General features: G+C 40.7%; 2 protein-coding genes across 2 annotated transcripts; both read left to right on the forward strand.

Moving 5' to 3' along the window:
* Positions 1–2,331: 2,331 nt before the first annotated feature.
* On the forward strand, positions 2,332–7,415 carry LOC119524003 (chymotrypsin-like elastase family member 2A). Its single transcript, XM_037822692.1, has 6 exons — positions 2,332–2,446; positions 3,853–3,988; positions 4,376–4,623; positions 5,347–5,480; positions 6,021–6,282; positions 7,189–7,415. The coding sequence occupies exons 1-6, from the start codon at positions 2,332–2,334 to the stop codon at positions 7,413–7,415; spliced, it is 1,122 nt and encodes a 373-aa protein (XP_037678620.1).
* A 497-nt stretch (positions 7,416–7,912) lies between these two features.
* On the forward strand, positions 7,913–9,773 carry LOC119524004 (testis-specific Y-encoded protein 3-like). The gene is made up of 6 exons (XM_037822693.1): positions 7,913–8,389; positions 8,431–8,499; positions 9,043–9,120; positions 9,261–9,372; positions 9,444–9,574; positions 9,684–9,773. Exons 1-6 carry the CDS (start codon positions 7,913–7,915, stop codon positions 9,771–9,773), a joined length of 957 nt encoding a protein of 318 aa, XP_037678621.1.
* The last annotated feature ends 9,318 nt before the right edge of the window (positions 9,774–19,091 follow it).

Here is a 19,091-nt window from a genome sequence, read left to right on the forward strand (position 1 = left end):
ATAATCTTGAAGGAATGTGCACATATTAAGAGAATGTTATTTTTGCCAGAAAGAGCTATATAAGCTGAAAGTTTAATAAACAACACATTTCTTTCAGAGGAATATAATTATAAAATTATTTTTGTTCTTGGAGATGTTTTATTAGTCCACTTGGGAAATGAATACAAAGGTTCTTCATATTATTTATCTCAGGAATTGTGTGCAGACATCCTCTGTTATTACACGTAATTTTCTAAGGTTAATGACATGAATTTCAAGCATTTTCCCAAAGTTGAAGATGTTGAATTTCCAAATATTTTCTTAAAAGCTAAAAATAGAAAACACATTCAGGAAAGGAGGGTAGGATCACTAACCTCACCCTGTCCCACATTTTGATTTCTTATGCAGAGTGTGGATTACGCCCTGGCCTCGTTCCCCACTGTCCCAACTGCTGGGAAGCAGAAGTGGGTGAATTCCCTTGGATGGTTTCTGTACAACTGTCTTTCTCCCATTTCTGTGCTGGCTCTATATTGAATGAACAGTGGATCCTTACAACAGCTAGATGTGCCAATTTCATGTAAGTCTTAGCAAGTCACTCTAGGATTAAGATATCATTACAATATGATGAAAACTTTGAGGTTATTAGTGGATATCTTTCTTTGAAGTAGATGGTGAGTATTAGCTGCAGAAGTAAAATGTGCTGCATTTTTTACCTGATGTAATCACATCTGATTTATTTCACTAGCTAACAAAAAAATATGTCTGATATATACCAAACCCCACATAAGAGATTTTCCTAGACTTTGGTAATGAATTCCATGTTTGGAATAGGATATTTTCTATTTTTAATCCTATTTATTCATTTATCTCCAAATTAATGCTTTATCTGTTTTCAGGATAATTTCAGTTTCCAAAGTAAATAGATTCTTTTTATTGAAAATGAAAAGATACCCTCTTTTTATATAATTTTACCTATAAAATGAAGGAAATTCTGTTTTTGTTTTAAAGTATAACTAAATCAGAATCCCAGCTTTGTACTTTACACTTTGAAGTATAATGTGTATTAAAACTTAAAGTTATTCATCTGTAGAATAATAATATCTTTCAAAAGATTCTTTGGGGGTTCATAATGTAATTTCTTATTTCAGCATAGAGTCCTTAATACAAATAGGGAAAACAAGCCTCAGGTAGAAGAAGTAAGTCTCCAAAATCTCACGTCTTATAGTGGAATATTTAAGCTCTTTACTTTCAAAGTTCATATTGCTAAATATGGAATCCAATAAATATTAGGATGTATAATAATTAAGCGAGAAATTTAACAAGGATAACATTTACCTTCTCATCCCTAAAAGTGTCCACTGCTAGCAGGCCTAATAAGACATTACATGGAGTAGTACTTTAATAGTCACTGATATTTCATTTGATTTATGTGATCCCAAAATTCTTCCAGCCTTGAAATGTGGAAATAATAAGACTCATGAAATTTTCTCTAGAAAAAACTCAGAAGCTCTGGCCGTGGTCCAGGTGGGGCTTACTGATCTTCAGGATCCTGCCCAAGCTCAGACTGTAGGCATTCATCGGGCCATGCCCTACCTAGGTCCTAGTGGACCTCTGGGCCCTGGGCTAATCTTACTGAAGCAGCCACTGCATTTCCAACCCCTGGTGCTTCCCATCTGCCTGGAGGAGAACTTAGAGCAAAAGAAGAACATACAGCTATATGACTGCTGGCTACCCAGTTGGTCCCTCATGAGGGGTGAGTAATGGAAATGACATTGGATGGTTTGAGAAACACACATTGGGAAAACAGTAGTCCTCTCATAAGTAATAGTAGAGTATTTGTCATTATCATTCCCTTCATATTTTCCCTCTAAATTAAAGTTTAAAATCCTTTCTATTCTGTGTTTTCTATTAGGAAGTCCTGGAATTCTGCAGAAAAGGCATCTAAGCATCCTGCAAGCCAGTACTTGTGCCCAATTTTGGCCCAAGCTGAATGAATTCACTTTCTGTGTGGAGGCCAAGAAAGCTATGGGGGAGGCCGGCTGTAAGGTGACAAGTTGAAGGGGTGTGAAAAGCAGGAAGAAAAAGAGGATTATCCTTCAACAGCAAAAGCTACTATCTGGCCTCTTTCAAAATATGCATGAATATTTTCTTCCTTGTTTTTTGCAGGGTGACCTAGGGGCACCTCTAGTGTGCCATCTACAACAAAAGGACACTTGGGTGCAGGTGGGAATCTTGAGTCACTTTGATGAGCATTGCACAAAGCCCTACGTCTTCAGCAAAGTGAGCCCTTTCCTTTTCTGGCTCCAGGGAGTTACATGGCCCAGCCATGCACCCTGGTCTCAGCAAGGGCCTATGACCACCTCTGCTTCCAATTCCCTTTCAGTCTCTACCTCTACCAATGCCTCGGCTTTTACCTCCACTCCTGCTTCTATCCGGCCACACTTCATCTCTCTGCCACAGCCTCAGAGTAAGCCCCAAGTAAATGGTAGAGAGGGAGGTATTGAGAAGGAAAGGAAGAAAAGAGAAGGGAAGTGGAAAAAGGAGCAAAGCAGGGAGAAAAAGCTCTTTCTGAGAAATGCTTTATACTTACCAAATAGTTGGAATCATTTACCATGCTGTAAGGCTTTATGGCTTACAAGGGTTTTTCATACCTAATCAATTCTTTAACTTTCATAATATCCCTATATGATACAGAGAACAGGGACAAAATGTTTATCTTAATTGATTAATCTGATGCCAAGAGAAGTAGAATGTATATATTCTTAGGAGCAAAGAAATATTAGAGCCAGCACCAAGACTCAAACATCTTATTCTTTTAACACAAAGTTATTTTTTGTTACCATGCAGTGCCTTACAAATGTAATAGAAGAATTTTAAGTTCACGTTATTTTATTTTGTTTACCATAGTAAACAATGGTTTTTATAGGTTTCTATATACACAATTTTGTATTACATATGATTCTCATCTTTCTTGGTTATTACAAAATGTATCACAGAATCATCAATGTCTATTTCACAAAACTCTTATTCCCCTGACCCCTTTAGCAAGCTACTTTTGACATCGTTATATTCCCACACATTTAATTTCCCCCAAATTAAAACTGTTTTCTGCATATCCACATTGAATGATCCTTTTAAAATATTAAGTAAAGCTAAATCACTTATTTTCCCAAATAATCCAAAACCATTTTCACTCAGCAAAACTCAAATAGGCTACTTCACAGAAGATCCTAATTATTTTTCTCATTTCATCCTTTACTCTTCCCTTACTTACTCGTTTGTTAGCAGGTTATTTCCACCCATTATTTAATACGTGCATTACACTTCATTGCTTCACTCACACATTCTTGGAGGAACTCTATGTGTTTCTTGAATTTGACCTCTTTCCTAAGCTTCCAACCTGAATTTCCTAGTTAATTTGTCCATTTGATAACTTACTAAGATATTAAATTTAGCAGGCCCAGCCTCCTCCAGATCAGATAAGCTGTCTTCTAACTCCAAAGTTTTAATTTATTTAACATTTTCAGATCAAATTACTTATTCCCTATTTTATTGTTTACCTGCCCAAATAAATCCTAACTAGTTTAAATTAATACTTATGTTAACAATGGGAAGCTGAAGTGGTTCCCACTATTTTGACTAAAAGGAATTTGAACTGGGCCAAAAAGAAACCTTAGCTTTGAAAAGATTATGATAAGAAAAGCATTGTTTGCAGGAAAAATAGCATGGATATAATTAAGCAGAAGAATTTGTGCTTGCAAATCACTTTAAACAATGCTGACCTACAATAGCAGAACTAGGAGTGTTGAGAAAATTTTAAATATGGGCTAGAGAGGACAATTCTGCTGAATTTATTTTTAATATTTCTTTCAGCGTTGGCAGATCGAATTTCTCTACGATATGCCATGCCTTGGCAGGCCATGATTATCAGCTGTGGCAGTCAAATTTGCAGTGGTTCCCTTGTTAGCAGCTCTTGGGTTCTCACTGCTGCTCACTGTGTCAGGAACATGTAAGTTTGTGTCCTGCCTATTCCCATAACCCTGGGATCCAATATCCCCAAACTAGTTTGCTGAATTCTTTGGATAGATTGCTTTCATAATACAACCAAAACATCTCTCTTTTCCCCATAGCATCTTTCTTTCAGTCTAAGTAAGACATTTCCCTCAGGATATTTGCTGGATCACTCTCTCTGTGAATAAGTCAGTCTATAATACCATTGTCTATAAAATCTGACTTCATTCGTAGGCTCCCGTTTTCTCTGAAGGTGAACTTCCTAGGCCTTATGGATTACAGCTAAGGAAGTACTTTGGAAAATGTAATGGGGTTAAAAGCTCAGTGAATCTATTCTAGTGAATATGGTAAATGTATTCCAGTTTATCTCTACCTACACACATAGGAATCCTGAAGACACTGCTGTGATATTGGGCCTGAGGCACCCTGGGGCACCTCTGAGAGTTGTTAAGGTGTCTGCCATTCTACTGCATGAGAGATTCCAACTGGTGAGTGGAGCAGCAAGAAATGACTTAGCATTGCTGCTGCTTCAAGAGATTCAGACCCCCATTCAGCTTCTTGCACCTTTGGGACATCTGAAGAACCTGAATAGCTCAGAATGCTGGCTCTCTGGGCCTCGAATTCTTAAGCCAGGTCAGTTATAACTTTCTCAGTAGGTCAATATTCTAAAACAAGAAAGGTAGAGGATCTTTTTTTTTTCTTAGCTTAAACAATAACTTATTGGCCCAAAATCTTGGAGGTGTTTAGTCCAAAATGCCTTCTCCAAAGTATGTAGTCTTCTGGTGATGGAAATCCTCCATCATGGGTCGATCTCACTTTGCTCTCTCTTACTTCTGGCTTCTACTTCTGGGTTCAGTTTCCTTTTTTATAAGGACATCAGCCATGTTGGATAAAGGCTTAAAAGGTACATATTCTTATTAAAGTTTAATAAAGAACTAAATCAGAGCTGTTTCAATTAGTAACTGTAAGATTTTATCCAAATAAGACACACTCTTAGCTAACATTGGAACAGAAGAAAAAGAGTTGTTTATGTTCTGTTTATTTATTTTCTTTCTACCTATTTGGGAAAATGAGGATAGACTTGACTTTTTAACTACAATTTTACAAATCAGAGGGATTGTTTTATTACGAGGAGAGGAATTATAATTAAGGAAGGATGTGGAATAAATAAATTTGTGAGGTTATATGCCAATGGTATTAATATGTGATAAAATAAATGAAATCTCTTAGCATAAGGTAGAGATAAAAGAGATACAAATTAAGATGATGATAGAGAACACTGTCTTGTTTCAAAGCCTGGTGTTTCAATATAAACAAATACCCCTTATGCTTCTTTAATTCCATTCTTCTTTGTAGGAGAAACAGATGAAAACTCAGAAATGTTACAGATGCAGGTAATGGGACCTTCAAGCTGTGCCCACCTCTACCCTGACATAGGCACTTCTATTATCTGCTTCATTACCCAGGCCTCGGGCTCTGACACAAATGGGGTAAGTTGTTTAGCTTTTTTTCTTTTTCTTATCCAGGTAAATAGAATCTGTGATTTTGTATCTAAATAAAAATGTAGATCTCCCTATTCTTAAATGATTTATATTAGAAAGTGAATCCTGGATTAGTGAGAAGAAACGAAAGTTCTTTGATACAGAACAAGCTTCCTAAAAAGTATGTTACTAATCTCTAGTTATTTTACAATTGTTTTTCTTCTCTACCCACGCTGAACAACTAATTTTGTGCCCTCCAAACAAATTAGGCACTTCACATAATATCCTTTTAATTATTGTGTCCTCATAGTTCAACAAAAAAAGACCTCTATTTCTCCAGTTACAGATGATCTCTTATTGTCTGAGCCTCGATTGTGTGTGTGTCTGTGTATGTGTTTCTGACCTGAATCAATTTAAAATAAGGATGATTTAATTATGTGCTTTCCCAGTCTTCTATGTATTTTTACTCACTGCCCTTTGACAAATTCTAGGATTAATAAAACCTTGGTGAAAATTATTCAAATCTAAATTCTACCTTTAACTTCACAGGAGCCAGTGACTCCAGGCAGTGCTGTTATGTGCAGACCAATGTCTGGCAATGGTAGCTGGAGACAGATAGGCCTCACCAGTCTCAAGGCTCTAGCTACCATCGTGAGTCCACACTTCTCCTGGATCTTATCCACATCAGCAAAGGCAAATCATCCCCTAAACAGAGACCTCATGTCTTGGGTAGAGAATCCTAAGTCTTCTAGCAGAATGAAACAGGCACTCACACTGCCACTTTCTTCAATAATAATTATTGCAGCCCAGAGTCTGTTGTAGTCCAAAGGCAATATCTGGTATTCCTGAAATGTCCACACTGTGATGGACAAACCTCAGAGAAAAACAATGATGTAACGCTCCGTAAGCCCTCCCTAGATATTCCATTAATAAATAGTCATTGTCTCTATAATGGGCTGCTTTCTGCTTACTTGCTGAATTAATTAATGCAGGTCCTTTGCTACATTTTTTCATATTTCATAAGACTCAAAACTTCATATTTTCACAAGAAAGGGAAGTTAGGTTTTTGTTTACCAGTAATGAAACATTTGGAAGTTAGTAACTCTTTCAATGAATGTTTTACGTCTAAAGAAAAAAAAAAAAAACAGGGAAATTGAATTTCTTGAGTTGATATTGTTAACCTGACATGATCCTAAAATTTTATATTTGCAACCATTCCTCCAGTAAAATGACTGGTAATTCTTTGCAAAATTAAGAATTACTACTTCAAGGTCAATAATATTTTATCTTACCTCATCATTTATTTCATTAATTGGAAATAAGTTATTTCCATTCGATGACAATCTGAGGACAGATAAAGTTTTATTATGTTAGTAACCTTTAAAACATGTGTATATCAAAAGTAGAAATAATAAATGGAGGCATGCAACTATGGAGAAACAAAACAATTTCCAGGAGAAATCCTACCAAGCATTCTGAAACCTGTGTAACAACAGGTTTCAGAATTTCTTTGCAATTACAAAGTTTCTTGTTTGGAAGGAATATGAGAGTTAAGATCAACTACCATTATACAGAATGCCCTCCATCATTTTCACTCATGTATCAGGAACAAAAGAGTTAAGATTCTACTTCCTCTAGGATGTGGAATGTCTTCCTTTTCCTCACCATCCTTACCACTATCAATTTCTCTTTATTCAACATGGGACACGGTGGAAAGATTTTGACCCAGAGGCCAGGAATGTCCCTGATGCTGCTGCTTCTGTGACCCAGGTGGGGCTTAAGCTGCTGGGTGAGAGGGAGCTTCTGGGTCAGGGTGCCGGCTTTGTCGCCCCTACAGAAAACACAGCAGAACAAGGGAAGGGCTGGTCCCCGTGGCACTGGGGCGAGGCGGCTGCTAGCAGGTTTGTGGACTCCTCTTTGGTGAATCGGCGGGCTACACGCTAGGTGGAGCGAGACGGTGAAAGGGGAGGTCTCCCACCACGGGGTAAGAAATTCCTCGCAGTACTGACCCAGGCACCGGACGGGGGGCACTGGCAATCACGGAGGCCGTGCATTCTCCCCACCCGGCTGCTACAGGCTGGCAGCTGCCCTGGGGTAGTCCGCTAAAGGAAGGTTAGGTGGCGGGTTGCAGGCGCGGGCTCTGGGTCCAGCCCAGTGTGAGGGCGGGCAGTTGCCAGCAGTGGAGGCCCACATGCTCTGCGAGCAGAGGAGGCGAGGGGCGGGTGTGTGCGGTGAGGACCGGCGTGGGGCATGGCACGGGCCTCTTTCTCGCCAAAGCCGGGCGCGTTGACGTCACCAACCGCTACGCATGCGCCCAGGCTCTCCGAGCCCAACAGACTCCCGGAAGGCAAGTCTGAAGTCCGGGAGCCGTTGGGTGGTTCTGCCGGGCTGTGCCTGAGAGAGGCCTGGGATTCACCTTCTCTGCGACGGGCCAGGGCCACATGGCGAGTGAAGCAGGTCCTGGCGAGGCGTCGGCACCTCCAGAATGCTCAGAAAACCTCCGTGAGCCGGCAGGCGGCCTTCTGGTAGGAGAGCCGCTGGAGCCTCCGGGGGTGCAGTTCCCAGAGAGCTGTAGCGTAGGGGCAGTGGAACAGGTCACTGCTATTGAGGAGCCGAGGGAAGAGCCGACCCAGGAGGTTGTGGTCATCTGGGTGGTGGGGCTACAGGAAATTGAGGTGCTGGAAGTGAGAGAGGCGCCAGACATAGGGGAGGAGATGGTGGTGGTGGAGGGGGATGTAATGGAGGTGGTGGAGGTAGTGGAAGAAGAGGAGGTGCAGGAGCAGGTGCAGGCGCAGGGGCAAATGCAGGAGAGCCCGGAGGAGTGGCAGGAGCGTGGGCAGGCCCAGCCAGGGTTCGATAACATGCGGTCCCGGACATCGCTGGAGGCGCTGCAGATCCTTCAGTTAGAGCTGAGCACGGTAACCGGTCCTTGTGCCGGCTGAAGCGCCAGACCATTCAGAGGCTTAAGCCCCTCCTGGATCGCAGAAGCGGCATCATCAGGGGCATTCCTGGCTTCTGGGTGAAAACCGTATCCTTCCGGCAGTTCAGAGGTGATGGCCTCCCAGGAGGGTGGACTAGGGAAGGGGGTGTGGGGAGGAAGCCCCAGCCGGGAACGGGGACATTTTAGTTGGGGCGGGGGTAGGGGGCGGAGCAGTTCTGGAGCAGTGGGAGGGGGCTGCAGCAACACACAGGTTCTGTGAGAATTCCGACTGTGATCATAACATAGGGTTCCTGCCTGTTGTGTAGGAGTTCAGGTCTTTCTGCAGAATTAAAGAGTTGCTGACTTCATTTAATACACAGCACAGGATACTGCCTGAAATGAACACCGCACATGTTCACTGAGAGCTCAGAGAGTGCCGGTGCGGAAACAGATTTAGACAGACTGCAGCACGCTCAGGAGGCAGAGAGATGAGGAGGCCTCTGATGAAGGTTCGGGACTGAGGAAAATAGCCTGGCAATGCCGGGAGACCTGGTAGATGTCCTACCTGGCATCTCATTGCTCTCCATATGTGCATGGTCTTCATCTCTCCCTTCCATCCCTAGCATGTTTAAGCTCCTTTACCCAATACAGATTCTCAACCATCCTCAGATGTCAGCTATGATCAGTGACCAAGATGTGGACATACTCAACTACCTGATCAATTTGGAGGTTAGTTGGGGAGGATCGGTCCTCGGGATGAGCAAGTGAGGGCGAGAGGCATTGACACAGAATGCAATGAGAAAAAAGTGTTTTCCCTAGGAAAGACATTATTAGTTAAAGGTATCACCTTCTCTACCTTTTCCTTTCAGGTAGAAGAACTTAGCCATCCCATGAATAGCTGCAAGATCACATTTTTCTTATGGAGAAACCCCTACTTCCAGAATGAAGTGATCACTAAGGTCTTTGATGTTACCATCACTGGTAAGAGGTGGCTTTCTGGATGGGCTAGGGAGGGAGGTGGTCAAGATCTTTCTCACATCTTCCTCCTCCAGGGTATTGGGAATCTCATTCCACTCCAGTCCAGTGGTTCCGTGATCGTGAACAGGAGGCCTACAATGCAGTCGCCACTACACTGGCCTTATTCTCTGACCACAACTTGGCAATGTCTAATAGGATTGCTGAGGTGAGGCCATCGTGGACAATATCAGAAACCATCTTTTGGGCTTCCCAGTTTCTTGGGGGGTGGGAATAGGGTCCACTTCCTCACCTCACCATGCTGTTTACACTACCAGGTCATCTGCGAGGACCTGTGGCTGAATCCCCTGCAATATTACCCGAGGACAGAAGATACCGGGCGAGGGAACAGAGAGGCAGACAGGTGAAGATGCAATGTGGTGGGAATTACAAGTACCTGTCAGCTACCTGGGACACTCACTTCTCCAGTGCAGGAATGGACGGTAACAGTAAGGCAGTGAGTAACTCCAGGTCACCCAGGGAGTCATTCTGAGACAGCAACATTGGAGCACTGTGCGGTCGTCGTTGACTCGTCTAGTGGGGGGGAGTGGCGGCCGGTTGCTAAATCCTAGGCTCTCAGGATTGCTCGGAGGGTACCGGCGGCGGGGGCTCTTTCCCGGAGGCGAGGGCGAGGCGGGGGACTGGGCCCGGTCCCCGGCGGAGGCGTGCAAAGTATGGAGGGCGGCGAGAAAGGAACAGGCGGGACACCTTTCTTTTAGGATGAAGAAGCCAAGAGAGTTTATTAGGGGAGAGTACAAGCTTATATCGGGCGGTTTAGAGGGCGGGGTAGCTGTAGGGGTTAAAGGCTTGGATTGGTTCTGAGAGGGCGTGGAGGTTGATTGAAAAGGTGCGGGAGTTGCTCCGGTAACGAAGAGGGTGGAGGGTACGGGTAAGGCACGGGGGTGGGGTTTTTCTCCGGCAAGCCCTCCCCAACGATTGTACTTTGGGGTGAGGAAATGGGGCCTGCCTCCGGCCTCACTTTCTCAGGCCTGGGGGGCTGTGGAGGGCGCTGTCGCCCGTGCCCACCACCCTCCCCAGGGGCTGATCAGGTCCCCCAGCCCAGGCCCGCCAAGTCGAAGCACGTAATCAGTGTCCCGCAGCACTGCAGTGCAAAAGAGCATATAACTTGGAAAGCTTAAGCCAAGCACACCTGGATGCACTGGGGAATCATCTCCACTCCTAAGCAGCATAACTTGGGCGTCAGCCCCGCTCCTAGCTCCAGCATTTGGGTTTTGCTCACCTAAGGTTCTTCAACCGCCTTCCCTTAAAAATAGACAAATCTTAATGGAATTGCTCACACAACTGTTGCATCACTTATCTTTGCTGATCATCACAGTTTTCTTTGAATTTTCATGTCCATTTCTTTCTCTTCAACTGTCACACAAAGAACAGAGGCAATACTGCATGGACAGTGAGGTTTCGTTTTGAACTAGGAGTTAGAATTTAAAGAGATAATAAAGGGAAAGACACAGACTGACCAGTGCATGACCTAGGGAAATTGAAAGGACCTTTGTTCTATTTTTTAATAAATTCCAATTTTGATCAGCCTCTCTGTCTCTGCCTCTCTCTTTCTACCTCTCTCTCTTTCTTGTGTGTTTTCTAGGGTACTCTCTCCTTTTGACCTGTAGAGGACAGAAGCTCAAACAGAACAATGTTGAGCCCAGCATCTTCAGATATACGAAAGCAGTGGTCTCTTCAGAAGTATGCAAGGAAGAAAGGAGGGGATAGTGAAAAACAGAATGAGATTGGATTAATTTGGCGTATCAATACGAAAAGTGAAATAAACACTATCGTGTTTGTCTCTGCATGTATATTTGTGTGTTTCATTTTTGAGTACACTCAATGACAAAACACTTTTCATTGGGGCTTTTTAAATTTCTGCCTGGAAATTACCTGTCTGTTGGAAACAGGGTATACAAGGGTGGAGGGAGGGGTTGTAGCAGCAAATGAATCATACTTGTGGACACTTTTTCTGGCACATCGGGGCTTAGGAAGGAGCAAGACAGAAAAGAGAGACAAGCTATTTTTGATTTATCATTTTTACAAGGCAGTATGCGATGGCAAAAGAAATGGCTTAGTGTTCAAGGGGCCCACAGGTTGGTGAAACATTTATGTTTTTAATTTTTTATAACACTTCACCCAAGAGTCTTCATTTTATTATACAGATTCCCGTAACACCAGATGGATGAAACCTTAGAAATGTCTTTACTGTTGGAAAAAAGAATGTTCTCCAATCTATATTAACTCAGAATTCCTTACACAGGCTAGCAAGCAGTCTGTCTGGGAAAAGTAGGCTCCTAAAAGCAGTCAGTCTCTCTGTCTCTCTCTCATCTTCATTCTGACTGGCCTGTTGTCAAAATAAGTTTAGTGTCATGCACAGATTGAAGCATTTCACATTAATTGTATCATTTAATCCTCAAATGAGCCTATTAGGTAGGGAGTATAGATAAGCCTTCTCACAGATCCAATTATCAGTGGCTGTGTGTTTGGACCCATTCCCAAGGCCTTGGGGGAAGGAGTGAGCACAGCTCTGAGACCTAAGAACAAACCAGGCACAGACTCAGTCGTTGAGTGAATGGGACTTATGAACAGGAGATAGCTCTGAAGGTGGCATTTCAGAGATTCCGCTTAGCACTCCATGCTTAGGCGGGAGTCTACAGGGCCAATTATAGGGGCCCGGGACAGAGGCATTCCACTGGGTAGAAGATAAAGGGGGACCTGTGACCTACAGATTAACTGCCTGCTAAGAAGGGAGTGTATGATACTTTTAAGCAGGATAACAGTCTTGGTTCCGGGAACCGGCAGAACTTGGGAAGGTCTGGTTAATAGATCCCGGGAGGGTGAATGGCCATCTGCACGTTCCCGCCCTCCCAGGGCGGATGGATAATTGATATCTATTGTCTGGACCACACAAGCTGCTGTGTGTTGTTGTCTTATATTTTTAAGTGGGAGAGGCCCCAACCCTGAGTTCCCACAATCCACCCCGACACACAGCAATTGGTGTTGGCCATAGGATAGCTATTATATCCATATGCTACAACATCACTAAAGAAGGTAGCAAAGGCTTAACAGTGCAGTACACAAAGAAATTAAACTTATTAGGAAATGTTTCCGTGACCAGGACACGGATTTAAATCATTCTGTTAAGGGGTCATTTTAGAAATGAACAATGCTATTGATGTGTTCTTGCAAATGATTCCACTCTGGAATGCAATGTGGTGGTTTCTCAGGAAACTAAGAACAAAACTGCCTTATGATCCAGCAATCATATTACTAGATATATGTTTGGAAGAAATGAAGGCAGAGACACAAAAGGATATTTGTAAAACAATATTTAGAGTGGCATTATTATGATTTCTAAGACATGAACACATCCCAAATGTCCACCAATCAACGAGTGGATAAAGAAACTGTGGAATAAATATACAATAGAATATTATGCAGCTGTAAGACAAGAATAAAGCCATGGAGCATATAACAACATGGATTACCCTTGAGGATGTCATGATGCACAAAATTAGCCTGAAACAATAGGACAAATATGGTCTCACTAAGATGAATTAACATTAATGAGCAAACTTTGAGAGTTAACGTTGAGAACACAAGTTATCAGGAGATTGCAAGAATGTAGAGACTGGGCATTTGATGCTGAAGGAGTAAAGAATATTCCGATGCTATCCAGAAGTGGATAGCACAATACTACCTAAAGGTAACACAATATTCTAAGTACATGAACAAAGATGACTGTGAGTATGGTTGAAAGAGGAATGGTAGGGGCATTTATAACACTGAAGGAAAGAGAGCTGATAAAGACTGGGACTATATAACTCAGCAAATCCAAGAGTGGTCAATGACAGTGATTAAATGAACAAATATAAGGATATTTTTACATGAAGGTGAACAAATGAATGTCAGCATTACATGGTGTTAAAAATGGGATGGTATTTGGAAAAATATAATGATTGTAAATTAGAGTTTATAGTTAACAGTAGCATTGTAATATACTGCCATGAAATGAAACAAAGGCAATATACAAAAGCCAATAAGAGGGGTATTAAGAGGAGGGGTATGGTGGTGTTGTTTCTCTTTTTTTAATTTAATTTAATTTTTTATTTTTTAGGCTTCATTTTTCTTCCTCTATATGTGGTGCTGAATGCCAAACTATGCAATTATATAAGGAGCCACTGACTGTTTACTTAGGATGGACTGTATGCAGTGTGAATAAAACTGTTTAAAAATAAACAGGAAGATACAAGTGTGGAAGAAATGTGAAGAGAGGTATGTACCTAATCACTGCCGGAAGGGAAGTAGAATTTTGCAGCCCATGTGGAGGGCAGTGTGTGGCCCCACAAGAGGCTAAAGTATAGGGTTACCATATGATCCTTCAACCAACCCTGTTATTAGGTATATACTTGGAAGAAATGAAAGCAGGGACACTTGGAAGAACTGAAAGCAAGAACTGAAATTTGCACACTGGTGTTTATGGAGGCAATATTCATGATTTGCAGTGGATGGGGGTGGCCTAAGAGTACAACAACTGATGAACAGAATGTTGAACTATGTTGTATGCATACAATGGAATACTGAGTGACTGCAAGAAGGAATGAAGCTGTGAGGCATGCAACTAGGTGATTGAATCTTGAGAACAATATGTTGAGTGAAGTATACCAGAAATGAAAAGACAAATATTTTAATGCCTCACTAATATGGACTAAATATAATGTGCAAACTCTGAGAACTGAATTTGAGAGCAGAGATTATCAGGAAAAGGCAAATGGTAAAGATTCCTAGATTGTAAGCTCTTTTAACAGTCACATCCACCCATGAGTTGTTGCAGTTATATCTAAATTCTGAGCTCTTTTTTGTATAACCTGGTGAGCCCCTAGGACTCAGGTATCTATATGTCACCTGAGACTCAGAGCTAGAGTTCTGCTGCCTTGAAGGTCAGCATTACCTCAAACAGCGACTACTAAAAAGCTGAAAAAGAATTCCGACTTCAGTTAGAGATGTGAATGAAGCTGATATGGTTAGAACTAAGGAAAATCAGACTAAAGGGTAAAGTGCTATATGTGTTTTAAAACTTCAACTTCTGTGTGAGACCAAAGGAAGAGATGTTCATTTCATGCAAAATTTATACTTTCTGTAGCACACTATCTAATTTAACTTGTATGATTAGTTTGTTCAAACACCGTAATTACACGGAACCTTGAATAGGGAGTGAGATCTTGTTGGTTTGAACAGGTTAGTGCGATGCCCTGACACATCACAGAGTATTTTGGGAAGAAAATAAAAAAGTATTTGCAAAGCCCCCTTGAGTTGCTGTGGCAAAAATGTGGAAATAGTAAACTTTCCCACCTGGGGGAATTCCTGATATTATCACAGGCATTGGGGACTACCAATTTAATAGGCCACATCCTCAAACTTGGGGCTTTCCCTTATGAAACTTATTACTGCATAGGAGAAGCTAAGACTACTTATAATTATGACTAAGAGTCACACCCAGAGTTCCTCTTTTGTTGTTCAGATGTGGCCTCTCTCTCTAAGACAACTATGAAGGTGAACTCACTGACGTCCCCCTATGTGGGACTTGTCTCCCAGGGATATAGGCCTCCCTGGCAAGCTGATATATGACTCCCAGGGATATGCCTGACCACGGCATTGTGGGACTGAGAAAGGCTTCTAGACCAAAGGGGGAAGACAAATGAAATAAAGTTTCATTGGCTGAGAGATTTCAAATAGAGTTGAGATGTCATTCTGGAGGGTATTCGTACATGCTATATGGCTATCCCTTTGTAGTTTTTAGTGTATTGGAATAGCTAGAAGGAAATACCTGAAACTGTTAAACTGCAAACCATTTTTGGGTTGAAGATGAGTACATCAGTATATTTCTCACACAGTGTGACCATGTAATTGTGAAATCCTTGTGAATGACTCCCTTTTTCTAGAGTATGGACAGATGAGTAAGAAAATAAAGACAAAAACTAAATAAATAATAAGGGGGAATGAGGAGTATGGGATGTTTGGAGTGTTGTTTTTATTTTATTCTTATTTCAATTTTTTGGAGTAATGAAAATGCTCCAAAATTGACTATGGTGATGCACAACTATATGATGATACCACGAACTAATGACTGTACAATTTGGATGACTCAGGTATTTCAACAAATTGAGATATAGCAATATATCTCAATCAAATTGCATTAAAATACACTAGAAGAATACAAAGCAGAAGAAAAAGGCAGAAGAAAGAATCAGCAAACAAGAAGTCAGGTAAAGTAAAATGATACAGTCAGAAGAACAATAGAAAAAAGAACAGAAAAAATGGGCATTTTTCAGCAATTTGAGTGACAAACATTTACATCAAGGGAGCACCAGAAGAAAAGACAAGGAAAGAGGTTTAGAAGGAATATTTGAGGCTATAATAGCTGACAATGTCGCAACTCCTAACAAAAAAAGTAAATATACAAGTCCAAAAGAGGGTAATGTATTCCAAACATAATAAATCCCAACAAACCTATTCTGAGACGCATACTAATCATAATGTTAAATACCCAAAATGGGGAATTCTGAAGGCAACAAGAGAAAAGTGATTTGTCACATTCAAAGGATTTTCCAAAAGGCTAAGTACCAATTTCTCATCAGAAACTATGGTGGCAAGAAAGCAGTGGCATGATATATTAAGGTACTGAAACAGAAAAACTGTCAGCCAAAAATTCTTTACCTAGCACAACTGTCCTTCACAGATAAATAGAAACTGAGAGAGTTCTTCAACTAAAGACCTGCCCAACTACGATCACTAAAATGAGTTCTGCAGCTTGAAAGGGAAAGCCAGGAGAGAGAGGCCTGCAGTAGCGGGAAGAAATGAAGATCTTCAGTATGAGTAAAACTAAAAGCGTAAAATTCAAAACCCAACAATACTGTATCTTCACTAAACAACTATACTCTTTAATTTCTATAAGAGTCAGAATACAATTGAACAAAAGAATAGCATATTACCTGATAATGAACACAAAATAAAAAGAGGTAATGTGGGACAAAGAGAGGAAACAAGGAATATGGGAAAGAAACACATGTATGTTATTAAAGCTAACTTGGTTATCTTTTTCAAATTAGTAGGTAATACATACAGGCTGTGAAATATAAACCTCTGGTTAACCACAAGGAAAGTATTTTAAAAATATACAGTGACTACAGTTCCTGGAAGATGGCACATTAGGAGAGACAGAGCAAAATTCTCCTCTGTGGAAAAGAGACAAGAAAAAGGGCAGAAAGCATGACGGAATGGCAGTTCCAGGATGCTACCAGCTGGGCAAGGACTTCTATTCCACATACTGGGGACTTAACTGGAGAGGCAGAGAGACTGCATTTGAAGGGACTGGCGAGTGTGTTTGGCCCAGACCACCACGGGGTACAGAAGGTATCCAACAGATAAGCACTACAAATATAAATGTTTCCATGATATACTTCTAAGGTATGCCACTGGCACAAAGAGTTAACAACAGAGTAGTATATGGAAAAACCACCCATTGCATATTATAGACTATATTTAACAGGAATACCTTATCAGCACTATGCTAATACTAGAGATGAATAATTAGGGACTGATAAGAGCTCTGGGATTTCTTGTGGTATGACAATTGTATAAAATTGAGAGTGATGACGACTGTACAACTAAGTAAAGATAATGTGAGACAGCAATTGTTTACCTTGGACAGAATAACAGCTATGTGAAATTAGAAACTTCCTATTTAAGTCAAGCCCTCGAAATTGAGGCTTGCTCCAGTGAAACTTACGGCTGTAAATGGGAGGCTGAGCCCTCCTATAATTATGCCTAAGAGGCACCTCCCGAGAACCTCTTTTGTTCTTCAGATGTAGCCTGTCTCTTCCTAGGCCCAACTCTGCAAAAAAAATTCATTAACATCCCCCAACGTGGGACATGAGTCTCAAGGGAGTGGATTTCCCTGGCGACATGTGACATGACTCTCAGGGATGAGCCTAGATCTGACATTGTGGGACTGAAAACGCCTTCTTGACCAAAAGGGGAAAGAAAGGTAACAAAACAAGGTTATGGTGACTGACAGATCCCAAATACAGTTGAGAAGCTCTCCTGCAGGTTACTCTTAGGCAGGCTCCAGCCAGGTATTCAAATGGCCGCAGTACACCATGCCCTAACCAACAGTAGTCCTGAAATACCTAGGTCCCTACCTGAGACTCTATAAAAGTTTCACTCACTAGGTTTGTCTCTCAAACTTAGTGGACTAAGTTCTAGAAACTTAAATCCACCAGAATGTTCCTATACCAGACAAGTCCTAAAACCCAGAGGCAACAGCCTCTTTAAGAACAACAACCCCTTACTCATACTGTTGACACCCCCTTTCAATATGAACAGGTTATGGTGGTCACTGCCTAGACACCCCTGAAGATTAAGATAGTGATTAAATGATAGGAAGGGGTGGCAATAGACATGATAGAATTTATGAATATTAAATCTTTATTTAAATACTTTGTAGATGCTGAAGTATTAAAATAGCCAGAAGGAAATAATTGAAATGGTGAAACTGTAAACCATAATATTCTTTGAAGTTTGCTCTATAGCGACTCATTAAAACGTACTTAGACTATTATCACCTTTCTGTATATATCTTATATTTCACAATAAAAAATGCTCAAAATAAATACATGAAACCTTAAAAAATAACGAATGCACTCTCAGGGCCATCTCCCACTGAACTCTGAAAATCGTTAAAATGATTAAATACGAGGAAGGGGTAGCAACAAACAGGACAGGAATAAAAATAATTATGAATTCTGAATCTTTATGTAAATTTTTTTAGGTGCTAGGGTACTGGAATAGCTAGAAGGATATAAGTGAAAAAGTGGAACTGTAACGCACAGAATTCTTTGTAATTTGCTATTTGTTAAATCCTACATTGAAAGTTATCACTGTTATGTATGTATGTTACATTTCACAATGAAAATGTATTAAAAAAAACATATACAAGGAGTGAATGTCATCTATAAAGAAGTGTAATTTAGACTGGCATCTTATACTTCATCAGCAAAATCAAATTCTAGAAGACAAAGGAGCAATTCTTCCAACTTCCAATTAAAATGATTTTGAACCTTGAATTCTATACTCAAACTATCGATCAAATATGTGGGCAAACTGAGTCTTTTTTTTTTTGAAATGTAATGTTTCAGATCACTTTTAAGCACTTGGGGATTACCCCAGCAATAGGAGGGATAACAACAAGGAAAGGAAGGTATATACCAAAAGAAATGATAAAACTAGCTCAAAAATCTAGTGAAAAGGATTTTGAGGATGGCTGTTTTGCAAGAGAGCTCATCCTAATTCAATCAGAAAATCACTAGATTCCAAGAGAAAAAACTATGTTGATTACATTTAGTTACATTTAGTTACAGGATAACTAAAACATTGGATATAGGTGACATGAAGAGTAAAATGTATGTTTCTTATCACAATTAGAAAAAATGTAACACACAAGAGAAAAGTGTAGAACTGTAAAAGGTACTTGTTCAGATAGAAGACAACCAAAATGTGGTGAAACATTTGAAAAATTAATCATCTGGAGCATTCTTTGTTTATTAGAAAAATGATTGCAGTTTTAGCACACTACATTGCTGTGAGGTGAGTAATATCTATAGTCACAGTACCATAAAAATTAT

The sequence above is a fragment of the Choloepus didactylus genome, chromosome Y (genome assembly GCF_015220235.1).
Source record: "Choloepus didactylus isolate mChoDid1 chromosome Y, mChoDid1.pri, whole genome shotgun sequence".
Lineage (NCBI taxonomy): Eukaryota > Metazoa > Chordata > Mammalia > Pilosa > Megalonychidae > Choloepus > Choloepus didactylus.